General features: G+C 49.3%; 1 protein-coding gene across 2 annotated transcripts; it reads right to left on the reverse strand.

Moving 5' to 3' along the window:
* Nucleotides 1–2,836: 2,836 nt before the first annotated feature.
* Klk6 (kallikrein related peptidase 6) lies at nt 2,837–11,017 on the reverse strand. 2 transcript variants are annotated; one of them, XM_045134176.1, is made up of 6 exons: nt 10,780–11,017; nt 10,323–10,383; nt 9,817–9,973; nt 7,804–8,051; nt 4,362–4,498; nt 2,837–3,129 (listed from the first exon to the last, which is right to left on the reverse strand). In XM_045134176.1, the coding sequence occupies exons 2-6, from the start codon at nt 10,381–10,383 to the stop codon at nt 2,977–2,979; spliced, it is 756 nt and encodes a 251-aa protein (XP_044990111.1). In that variant the 5' UTR covers nt 10,780–11,017; the 3' UTR covers nt 2,837–2,976. The 2 variants fall into 2 exon arrangements, with proteins under 2 accessions (XP_044990111.1, XP_044990112.1); XM_045134177.1 differs by lacking the exons at nt 9,817–9,973; nt 10,323–10,383; nt 10,780–11,017 and adding an exon at nt 9,496–9,550.
* Nucleotides 11,018–12,511: the final 1,494 nt, after the last annotated feature.

Below are 12,511 nucleotides of genomic sequence, written 5' to 3' on the forward strand. Positions count from 1 at the left end.
CCTATCTTAGGAATAGGCCAGCCATGACTTCAGGTTCTGGGGTCTAAGTTTGACCAGCTATGTGAGGATTAGATTTAAATCCTAGGAGAGACCTCTTTCCTAGGAGGGACCCAGGTTTTTTTGTGGAAAAATTGATCTAGGTAAGAGATAAGAAGTCAGATTATATTTGATCTCTAGCGGAGTGGAGACTGCTTGGATAGGCTCAAAGACATTCCTGCTTTTTTACTTTCAGGGGCCCAGTCACCCTAACTGCCTACTCCCTCTCAATACTTGTGTGGCAAGCGTTTTATTGCCTGAGCCATCTGTCCAGGACACTATCATTCTGTGTGTGTGTGGTGCTTGGGATAGAATTAAGTGCCTAGCATATTCTAGGTAAGCCCTCAAGTGCTGAGCCACACCCAGGACCTTCAAATGGAGTTTAGAAAGGCTCTTTATTACTGAGCCACGGCCCCAGCCCTCACTGTGGATTTTAGACAGGAGCTCTGCCTCTGAGCCATGACCCCAGCCCTCACTGTGGATTCTAGACAGGAGCTCTGCCTCTGAGCCAGGCCCCCAGCCCTCACTGTGGATTCTAGACAGGAGCTCTGCCTCTGAGCCACTCCCCCAGCCCTCACTGTGGATTCTAGACAGGAGCTCTACCTCTGAGCCACGCCCCCAGCCCTCACTGTGGATTCTAGACAGGAGCTCTACCTCTGAGCCACGCTCCCAGCCCTCACTGTGGATTCTAGGCAGGAGCTCTACCTCTGAGCCACGCCCCCAGCGCTCACTGTGGATTGTAGGCAGGAGCACTCCCTTTGAACCATGTCCTAGCCCCTCACAGTGGATTCTAGGTAGGAGCTTAGCCTGGTGGTACACAACTGTCATTCTAGCAGATGCGGAAGCTGAGGCAGGAGGATTGCGAGGCCAAAGCTAGCTTGTGCTACTGAGTGAGTTTAACGCCAGCCTGGTGTTGTAGTCAGGTTTGCATTGCTTGCAGAAATCACCCAACCAAGAGCAGCTTGTGGGAAAAAGAAAAGTTTTATTTTGGCTTACAGACTCAAGGGGAAGTTCTATACCTCTAGCCACATTTTTTGTGGGTTTTGAGAGCTTTCTTGGTTGTGGACAGGCTTAGCTGGGGTATTAGAGCGCCAGACACTCAACGCTCACTGAAACTCCACAAGCCAGTGGCTCTTGAATTCTTTGTGTCCTGGTCATGTAGAATGGTGATTGAGGTCAGAAAGAGGATACACAAAGAAGGGTCTGCAAGGGAGATTTATTGGAACAGGGGATCAAAAAGGGTCATCAACCCCCATGCAGGGACCATGTGTCACCTTTATAATCAAAGAACTAGTCATGTTGTTCTTGGTGGTGTTTGGGCTGAGGATGGGGGATGCTTAGCACACACTTGTCTCTTTTTTTTTTTTTTTAGGTAGGTTCTTGCTGTAGTCCAGGCTGACCTGGAATTCACTATGTAGTCTCAGGGTGGCCTTGAACTCATGACCATCTTCCTACTTCTGCCACTCCAGTGCTGGGGTAAAAGGTGTGTTCACCACGCCCAGCTAAGCACACACTTGTAAGCTTTGCAAAGGAGAAGCAGAACAGAACCAAGGATATAAAAACAGTCCCATTGCTACAAGCCTTATATTTGGCCAGCCAGGCCAAATGAGGCAACCAGTGCAATAGTGGCACATCTGTTATGGGGGAAACCAACTGCTCTCTAATTGGACTGGAGGCCCACTCTATGGGAGGGAATACATCCCTGATACTGAAAACCTACAACAGGAGTAGTCATAAGCCCTAGGGGTGTAACATCTGCTAATGTCTGGCTAAAAGTATATACTATGCTCAGCAAATTGCCCAGTAAGCACTTCTATTAATGTTTATACCCATATATTAATGTTACTCTCACTTTTGGTTAGAGCACCTTCTCTCTTCAGATAGCAGTGACCTTGGGATGACTCAGAAGGCACCATGGTGCTGAGAAGAAGTGACAGATAGTGCTCAGCAGTACAATATCACTATCACACCTTCCATAGCTCAGGGTCCATTGTGGAAGAGGTAACAGAAAGAATGTAAGAGCCAAAGGAAGGGTAGGACTCCTTACAACGTGCTCCTCCAGACACAAAATGGCCTGGATATTCATGATCTTCACAGTGCCTGACACTACCTACAAGACCATCATAATAGGAAGAAAAGATGATGACATCAAAATAACAGAGAGACTGGTTGAGAGGGGGAAGGGATATGATGGAGAGTGGAGTTTCAAAGGGGAAAGTGGGGGGAGGTAGGGAATTACCATGGGATATTGTTTACAATTACGGAAGTTGTCAATAAAAATATATATCTATTTAAAAAATAAAAACAAAACAACAACAACAAAAAAACAGCCCCATTGTCAGGGCCACAGCGCCTTCTCAAGGGGGATTTCATGAGGATGGCAAGAGGCTGCCAAGACTAGCTTTGTTATATTTTAATTCAGAATCACATCAGTCCTAGCTCTGCCTCCCAAATTCTGGGATTAAGGACATGCACCACCATGCCCGGCTCAGCTTCACAGTTTTAACCCTAATATTTCACCATTATATTCCCAAGTCCACAGCCAAAGGCAAAACTGCTACCAAGGAGAATCTGAGCTACAGCCAGGAGCACGGAGCAAGGTTGCTGACTCTCAAGGGCGCCCCTCCCAACCAGCTAATTTCTTCCTCCTGCTCTCATCAGTATTTCCCAAGGGCACACAGAGAAGAAGCTGCACTAGGACTCCATCTGGGACCCAAACCCACAGGTAAGACTGTTGCCACACTCCCTCTCCCCAGAATGCAAGGATGGGGCTGGGGTAAAACGAGGAATGAGCTTGTGCTCCATGTGAGTACCTTTATTAAGTATCAAGGGCCAGACCTGGGCAACAAAGGGACTTGGGAGGGCCAAGGTCTTGGGGTGTACCATTCTGTAGCCAGAGAGTGAGACCATAGGTCAAGAGTTCAGTGTCCTACATCAGGGTTACTTGGATCGAATGGTGTTTCTAATCCAGCCACGGTATCTGCAGACATCGGTGTAGACCCCCGGCTTCTTCTCAGATCCACAGGGGATGTTACCCCATGATACAATGCCTCGGAGGCGACCACCACATAACAGGGGACCCCCAGAATCACCCTATGGGGAAAAGAAAGAATGTCAGACACATACAGAGGGAGAGGGAGGGAAGGAGGTAGGGAGGGCGAGAGAGACACTAGACTGGGAGAATTAGAGGCATTCAAAGATGGAGGGGGGAAAGCTAGGTGTGGCAGTGTGTGCCTGTAAGCCAGATATTCAGGAGGCTAGGGAAGGAGGAATGCAAGTCTGAAGCTAGCCTAGGCTATGTAAAGAGACCCTGTCTCCAAACAATTAAAAGAGGGCTACAGATGTAGCACTAGTAACACACTTGCCCAGCGTACTTGAGGACCTTGGGTTCAACCCCCAGTACTATTTATGAGGAGGAGGAGGAAGAGAAGGAAAAAGAGGAAAAAGAAAGAAGAAAAAAAAAGGAGGAAGGGGAGGGGAGCAAGAGATAAAGGGAATGAAAAACAAGGGGAGTGTTAGAAGCATGGCTGCAAAGACAGGTGTGGTTGGAGACACAATGTAATAAGACCCAGGGGAGAGACACCATGCATACTGATCTCCACCTCTTGTCCCTAGACCAGCCAGTTATTTGTTTCTAAATCACTACTTGTCACTTTCTCTGTTCCCCCCATCTTGTTCTCTCAGAGGATCTGTCCTCGCCCTTGCATCTACAGCAGTCATTTACAGAGAAGAGACTGGATGGATGCTAGGGAGGGAAGGTAAAGTTAAAGGTATTGAGGAATAGACATGGATGTGTTGGCTCATGCCCATGATCCCAGCACCCGAGAGCCCGAGGGAAGAGGACTGCCATGAGTTGGAGACCAACCTGGGTTACATAGTGAGTTCCAGGCCAGCCTGGGCTACAGAGTGATGACACCCTATCTCAAACAAAAAGGTATTAAGGCATAGCATATTACCCATCTCTCTGTAGCTGGGGTCCCCCTCCTCCTGAACTTGGTCATTTCTAAGCAGTTCTCATGGTAGTAGCTCTGGCTCTCTTTTACCTTCTGTTTTCTTATAGTATCTCTCTGGCTCTTAGTGTCTTCTCCATCCTTGTCTGCATCTCTCTCTCTCTCTCTCTCTCTCTTCTCTTCTCTTCCTCTGTGTGGGAGACAGGGTCTCTTTCCTACTCCTGCCTTGGCGCCCTTCTAGCCTGACTTTTATCAGTCTCTGTTCCATTCTGCTTTAGTCTGTATGTCTCTCCCTGTCTCCAGGGGGGTTTTGGTGAGGCTGGTATGCCACCATTTTACCCAGAAGTCTGGTTTGGCCTCTCTCCTCATTCTCACCTGGCAGGAGTCCATCCCCTCTTTCTCATCGCCTGCGCACACCATGTTCCAGGTGATATGGCCAGGGTAGGCACGCTCACATTCACTGTGGGACACCAGTTTTACGTTGGCACACTGGATGGTGTCAGGCAAGTCACCTTGGAGGAGAGAGAATGGACAAGTGGCGCATAGGCCCTGACCCTCCCATGCCCTCCCCAGCCATTCCCACCTCACTGATTTCCATTGGTTCCCTTCATCCTGCTTCTCAAGCTTTGAGTTGATTTCCATTGTCACTGACTCTTGATTGGTCCCTACATCATCCATACCTCCATTGGCCTAACTTCCTCATTAGTTACCTCTCTCTGGCCCCTCTTTTTTTTCAAGGAAGGATCTGGCTCTGGCCCAGGGTGACCTGGAATTCACTCTGTATTCTCAGGGTGAGCTCAAACTTATGGTGACCCTCCTGCCTCTGCCTCCTGAGTGCTGGAATTGCAGGCATACACTGCCACACCTTGCTGCTGGTTATCTCTTTCACTTACATCGCACCTCTGTTTGAGGGAAGAAGCTTCCAGTTCCAGACCAGTCAGGCTATATTAGCCAGACCCTATTTTGTTGGTCTCACCTTCCTTAAGTAGTTCCAGTTGATATCTAGGACACTCCTCCTCTCATGTTTTCCTCCTTGGCATTAGCTTGCCCTTCTTGCCAGTTGGTTCATTCTAATTAGTCACCTTGTGACTATTGGTCTTTTCCCAATCTACCCTGCATTTCTCCATTGGTTCTTCATTCCTATTGGACCTCCACCCAGTGGTCCAACATTTTTTGTTGTTGTTTTTTAGAGATAGACAGAGGGAGAGAGAGAATTGGTGTGCCAGGGCCTCAGCCACTGATGTCAAATTCCAGATGCATCTGCCACCTAGTGGGCATGTGAGAACTTGCACTTGCCTCACCTTTGTAGGTCTGGCTTAAGTGGGATCTGGAGAATCAAACATGGGTCCTTAGGCTTTGCAGGCAAGCGCCTTAACTACTGAGCCATCTCTCCAGCCTCAGTGGTCCAACTTATAAAAAAATTAGCCAAGTGTGGTGGCAAATGCCTTTAATCCCAACACTTGGGAGGCAGAAGTAGGCAGACTACTGTGAGTTTGAGGCCACCCTGAGACTACATAGTAAATTCCAGGTCAGTCTGGACTAGAGGGAGACCCTACCTCAAAAAACCCCCCCAAAATAATAATAATGATAATTATTATTATTTGCAAGCAGAGAAAGAGAGGATACAGATAGACAGAATGGGCATGCCAGGGCCTCCAGCTTCTGCAAACAAACTCCAGATGCATGTGTCACTTTGTGCATTTGGCTTGATGTGGGCATTGAGGAACTGAACTCTGGATGTTACGCTCTGCTGTGCCATCTTTCCAGCCCTGGTCTAACTCATTTTTTTTAAAAGTATTTATTTATTTGAGAGAGAGAGAGAGAGAGAAAGAGAGAGAGAGAGAATGTGCATGCCAGTGCTTCTAGCCACAGCAAATGAACTCCAGATGCATGCACCACCATGTGCATCTGGCTTATGTTGGTTTTGAGGAGTAGAACCTAGGTCCTTAGGCTATGCAGGCAAGTGCCTTAACTGCTAAGCCATCTCTCTAGACATCAAGTTTTTTCTTTTTAATTAATTATTTATTTATTTGAGAGCGACAGACACAGAGAGAAAGACAGATAGAGGGAGAGAGAGAGAATGGGCGTGCCAGGGCTTCCAGCCTCTGCAAACAAACTCCAGATGCATGCGCCCCCTTGTGCATCTGGCTAACGTGGGACCTGGGGAACCAAGCCTCGAACCAGTGTCCTTAGGCTTCACAGGCAAGCGCTTAACCGCTAAGCCATCTCTCCAGCCCAAGTTTTTTTTTAATTGTCTCCATTTACAAGCCTGCCTGTCTTCAGTGGTTCCTGCTGATCTATTATACTAGTTCTTCCTTTGCCATCTCTTCTCGACTATGGACTCTTTTCTACTTGCTTCCTTTCCCTTTAGCTATTTTTTTTCTTGTATGTGTTTATTTGTGTGCCACTTGTACTTGCAAGTGTACATGTTTATATGCAGGTGTGCAGGTGTGTGTGCATGTGCAAGCCAATAGTCAGTGTTTGGTGAATTCATCAATTACTTTCCCCTGTGCTTATTTATTTATTTATTTTTGTTTTTCTAGGTAGGGTCTTACTCTAGCCTAGGCTGACCTGGAATTCACTTGTCTCAGGGTGGCCTCAAACTCACACTGATATTCCTACCTTTGCCTCCAAAGTGCTGAGATTAAAGGTGTGCACCACCACATCCGGCTCTGCTGTACTTTAAAAAAATATTTATGGGAGCCGGGCGTGGTGGCGCACGCCTTTAATCCCAGCACTCGGGAGGCAGAGGTAGGAGGATCACCGAGAGTTCGAGGCCACCCTGAGACTCCATGGCGAATTCCAGGTCAGCCTGAGCCAGAGTGAGACCCTACCTCGAAAAACCAAAAAAAAAAAAAAAAAAAATTTATGGGGCTAGAGAGATGGCTAAGTGGTTAAGGCACATGCTTGTGAAGCATAAGGACCCCGGTTTGATTCTCCAGATCCCACGTAATCTAGATGCACAAAGTGTTGCATAGGTCTGGAGTTCGTTTGCAGTGGCTAGTGGCCTTGGCATGCCCATTCTCACTATCTCTCTCTTTCTCTCTCATTCTCTCTCCCTCTCTCTGTCTCTAATAGATAAATAAATAAAAATAAAATTAAGAAAAAACAAAAAAATTTATTTGAGAGAGAGGGACAGAGAGACAGAATGGGCATACCAGGCCCTTTAAGCCACTGCAAATGAACTCCAGGTGCATGTGCCATCTTGTGCATCTGGCTTACGTGGGTACTGGGGAATGGAACCTGGGTCCTTGGGCTTCACAGGCAAGCACTGTAACCGCTAAGCCATCTCTCCAGCACCCTCCCCCGTACTTTTAAAAGAATGTATTTATGTATTTATTTGCAAGGAAAGAGGGGGGGCATGCCAGGGCCCCTTGCTACTGCAAATGAACTCCAGATGCATGTGCCACTTTGTGCATCTGGATTTACATGGGTACTGGAGAATCAAAGCCAAGCCAGCAGGCTTTGCAAACAATTGTCTTTAACCACTAAGCCATCTCCTCAGCCCCTCCCGTATACTTTTAGAGACAGGGTCTCTCACTGAACCTCAAGCTCTTAGATTTGGCTAGACTAGCTAGCCAGCAAGCCCCAGGGATCCTCCAATCTCTGCCTCTTCAGTACTGGGATGACTGGCACGCACCACTACACCCGATCTCTGCGTGAGTGTCAGGGGTCTGAACTCAGGACATCCTACTTGTTTGCAAACACTTTACCCACTGAGCTCTCTCCTCAGCATCCTCACCTGCCTCGTGAAACCTCTTCCATTTGGCCCCCCTCCTCCGTCAGCCTGCTACACCATCTGTCTTCTCTCACTCACCATTTTCCATCTTGCCCCAGCCCAGGATGCTGCAGCTGGAGTCCTCAGCTGTGCAGTTCCTGCTTAACGGGAGGGGATGGATCTTTTCAGAAAGTTTCACTGGAACTTCCAGCTGCACCATCATGATGTCGTTGTCGTGGGAGGCAGGGTCATAGCGGGGGTGGATCACAGTGTGGGCCACGGAGATCTGCTGCTGGGAAGCCTCTCTCTGTTGTAGGTTGTGCTTCCCCAGGTAGACCTGCAGATTCCTGGGAGAGAGACAGCTGGAACTCACCCACAGCCCTGGGCTGCAGCTGAGTACTCTGCTTCTTTCAAGATCTTCCCCAGCTCACTGAAAGGCAAGCCTGTCCTTGTAGAATGTCACCTCTTTTTAGCTCTGCTATAATACTTGATGCACTCAACCTCCTGTAAGTTCCACACCCACAGATCCAACCAATCGCAGGTCAAAAATACTGAGGAAAAAAGTTGTTTGTACTGAACACATTTTCCTGGTCTTTCCCAAACAACACAGTGTAATAACCATATACATAGCATTTACATTGTTTAAGGTATTACACATGATCTAAAGATAATTTTTATTTGTTTATTTTATTTTGGGGAAAGTGAGCAAGAGAGACAGAGAGAGGGAGAGAGAGAGAGAGAGGAAATTGGCATTACAGGGGCCTTAGCCACTGAAATTGAACTCCAGATGCTTGTGCTACCTAGTGGGCATGTGCAACCTTGTGCTTGCCTCACCTTTGTGCTTCTAGCTTATGTGGTATCTGGAGAGTTGAACATGGGTCCCTTAGGCTTCTCAGGCAAGCGCCTTAGCTACTAAGCCGTATCTCCAGCCCAACATAATTTTTTTAATTTTAATTTTTATTATTTGTGTGTGTGTGTGTGTGTGCATGCATGGGCACATGTGTGCGTGTGTGTGTAAGAGCATGTTCATGCCATCACATGCATGTAGAGGTCAGAGGACAACCTCGGGGTGTCAGTCCTCATCCTCTACTTTGTTTGAAACAGGATCTCTCTTGTTTGCCTCTATGAAGGTCAGTTTAGCTCTCCAGCAAACTTCAAGATTCTCCCATTGCTGTGGGTGTATTGGGATTAAAGATTAGTGCAGCATTGCACACCCGGGCTTTATGGAAGTGCTGGGGATTTGAATCCTGGTGGTCAGACTGTGGAGCAAGCACCATTAGCCACAGAACCAGCCCCTATGTTTTTTGAGGTAGGGTCTCACTCCAGCCCAGGCTGATGTGATCACTATGTAGTCTTGGACTGGTCTTGAACTTACAGCCATCCTCCTATTTCGGCCTCTGGAGTGCTAAGATGAAAGGCATGTGCCCCTACATCTGGCTAACCCCAATGCTTATACTTATTTATTTTTGCTTTTTTGAAACAAAGTCTTGCACAACCCAGGCTGGCCTCTCACTTGCTTTGTAGCCAAGAATGACCTTGGATTTCTAATCCTCCTGTCTCCACCTCCCATGTCACAATGGCGGACATGCACAACTTCTCCTGGTAATGTGGCGCTGGGGATAGAACCCAGGACCTCCCCCATTCTAGGCAAGCACTCTAGCAACCGAGCGACATCCCTAGTCCCTCTAGAGATAATCCAAAGATATGAGGGGACAGGTATAGGTTACATGCAACTGCTACTCTACTTTTTTTCTTTTTCATTTTTCGAGGTAGGTTTTCACTGTAGCTGACCTGGAATTCACTCTGTAGCCTCAGGATGGCCTCGGGCTCACGGCGATCCTCCCACCTCGGCCTCCGGTACACCACCACAGCAGGCTAAAGCTACTCGACTTTTTTAAAGGACTTCAGTACCTATGTACAAATCTCAGTATCCTTCCAGGGGTTCTAGAACCAATTCCCCATAGATACCTAGAGTTGACTGCTCTATTAAATCCTGGCAGAATGAAGCTGGTTATGGGATGGTAAGTACTTATGTCTGCCTCCCACCTGAAATCCCCAAGACACCTTCAAGGTCTCCTTTATGCATTCCTCCTCTGAGGACGAGACACTCACGGTTTTTTGCAGTGGGCAGCTGTAAGCACCCATGAGGGATGAATGAGAACCCCGCCACAGAGCAAGTGACCCGAGTTGTAGAGAGCCGCTTGGAAAGGATGGGAATCGCTGTCACAGGGGCCACCGTGCACCACCTTATCCTGCTCCTCGGCCCGGGCTGAGGGTGAGAGGCTCTGAGGTCAGGTAAGGAGACTCCAGACCCATCCACTGAGATGAAACCAGCCAAGGCAGAACCGTTCCCTCCCACCCTCCAACGTCGCCCTCATCTCCAGTCTTACCTCCCATCCTTTTCCCATCGGGCATCTCCATCCCCAACCCAAACTCACCCCAGCCAGACTCCCTTCCTCATCCCCGTTCCCATCCTTAGCCAGCGGCCCCCTTCAACATCTTCCTCACATCAAAGCCACTCGGTCTTATCTCAATTGTTTTGTACATCTCACCAGCATCCTTTCAACAACCCCCAGCCCAGCCACCAACTTCCCGCATCTACATTCCTTTCTTCTTACCTGTGACAAGAAGCAGCCATACGGCCAGTGCTCTCGTGGCTAGCGTCTTCGTGGCCGGCATCTTCACGGTTGTTCCGAGGAAGGTAAGTCAATGGTCCGGCCTTTACGCAGACTCTCACCTTGCTGCCTCCTCACCCTCTCCTTCTCTGCCCTAGCCCTTGCCTGATCTCTCTGCCCATTCTTCTCCCTCCCTCCCTTTCTCCTTCCCTCTCCTCCCCTTCCTCCTGATTTTTCATTTCTCTACGTCTTGAATCTGAGGGTCCCATGAGGGCAGGTGCTGGACAGAAACCAGACCATATCTATGGGTCCCTGGGACAAAAAGTACAAACCGCCTAGCCCAGGGTTTGTCTAAGGTTCGTCCTCTCTGTGGGAGTTTCTCCCCGTGCCTCCGCTCTGTTCTCAGCTGTCACTCACCACCACCACCACCCTTGCAGCTCGGCCATGCATGCGGGCTTACCTGCACGTGGCCAGCGGCTTTCTGGCTGGCTCTCGTGTGGGAACACAGGCGGACAGTGCCTATCAGATAGGAAGGCAGAGAAAGTGGGCCAAGCCCAGAGCTGTGTGAGGGAAGGATGGGGAGAGGACACCTGGGGGGAAAGGAGCTGCAGAGAGTCCCAGATGCGCTGAGGTGCGCGCTGCTCCTGGTGCAGGATTTCTTCCCAGAAGCCCTTCCAGCCCTCTGGCCTCGCAGGAAGAGTCTGACTCCGGCCCCAGACAGCCCCAGCGCTTCCTTTTAACCCCTCTCTACCCTAGCCTCAGAGCTAGGAGGCAAGCCACGCCCTTTTTCTTCTCCCAGGCCTCCCACATACATTCTTCCTGCTCCCACAGTTCTGCTCCTGTTGACCCCTGACCCAACAGGATGACGGCACTGTGCGCTGGCCCAGGTGACTCTCCACTTCCAGGTCTGAGGGAGGAGGCCTATGTGTGAATCCTGCGTCTGAGGAAGAGGGCCTGGGCTTGGACCCCTGGGTCTGAGCCAGGAGGACTGGTGTCTGGAGCCCTGTGTCTGAGGGAGGAGGGCTGGAGTACGGAATCTTTTTTAAAAAATATTTTATTTTGGGCTGGAGAGATGGCTTAGCGGTTAAGCGCTTGCCTGTGAAGCCTAAGGACCCCGGTTCGAGGCTCGGTTCCCCAGGTCCCACGTTAGCCAGATGCACAAGGGGGCGCACGCATCTGGAGTTCGTTTGCAGAGGCTGGAAGCCCTGGAGCGCCCATTCTCTCTCTCTCCCTCTATCTGTCTTTCTCTCTGTGTCTGTTGCTCTCAAATAAATAAGTAAAAAATGTTTAAAAAAAACTGTTTAAAAATATTTTATTTTATTTATGAGCATGAGAGAAAGAGAATGTGTGCCAGGGCCTTTAGCTGTTGCAAATGAACTCCAGACACATGCATCATCTTGTGCATCTGACCTACGTGGGTCCTGGGGAACTGAACCTGTGTCGTTTGGTGTTGCAGGTAAGCACCTTAACCACTGAACCATCCCTCCGGCCCGCATATGGACTCTTGAGTCTAAGGGAAGAGGGCTGGGCCTGGACTCCTGGGTCTGAGGGAGAAGGGAGATGGAAGCTTGTCTTAGTTTTAGTGTTTTGAGTCAGAATCGGATGGAGGACTCAATGCCAGGCTTCCACCCTGCAGGAGACCCATCCTTGCATGCTCATGGGTCTGCAGACCCTCCACTTTGGGTCTGTGGCATTGGATCCAGCTGCCTGGGTTCAGTGGGGTCAGGATGACTCACCTGCCCATCAGTCCCTCTGTGGGTGCTGACGACCTCCCTGTCCCCAGAAGTGTGCAAGCAACCGGCTAGCTAGTTAGAAAGGGTGTGTCACCAAGCTGGCCCCCGCCCCTCACCCAGGCTGGGAAGCCGGACTGGGCACTATGGGGAAAGAGCCGTCAAACAATCAGGCTTTGTCCATCTTGGCTTCCCAGTACCAAGCTCCCAGCAGCTCCGTGTCTCAACCCCTTCCAGGCAGGAGGACAAAAGCCTTCAATGACTTCCTTTTGTGCCTGCAGACTAACAGCCCTGCGGTCCCTCTCCTCCACATCTCCCATCTTTAGGGGCTCTGGCTCTCTCTCTTTCTCTCTGTGTTTGCCTGTGTCAGTCTTTCTCTTCTCAGTGTATTTTTGTTTTCTTCAAACTAGTGTCTCCCTGTAGCCCAGGCTGACCTGGAACTCATTCTGTAGCCCACGCTGT

This window comes from Jaculus jaculus, chromosome 14 (genome assembly GCF_020740685.1).
Source record: "Jaculus jaculus isolate mJacJac1 chromosome 14, mJacJac1.mat.Y.cur, whole genome shotgun sequence".
NCBI lineage: Eukaryota > Metazoa > Chordata > Mammalia > Rodentia > Dipodidae > Jaculus > Jaculus jaculus.

Bases quoted from the DNA above. Each gene is read 5' to 3' on its own strand.
- Klk6 (XM_045134176.1), bottom strand. From the start codon at position 10,383: ATGCCGGCCACGAAGACGCTAGCCACGAGAGCACTGGCCGTATGGCTG. The intron at 9,974-10,322 runs GTAAGAAGAAAG...TCTCACCCTCAG, and splicing joins ATGGCTGCTTCTTGTCACAG to CCCGGGCCGAGGAGCAGGAT. The intron at 8,052-9,816 runs GTGAGTGTCTCG...TCTCTCTCCCAG, and splicing joins GCTGCCCACTGCAAAAAACC to GAATCTGCAGGTCTACCTGG.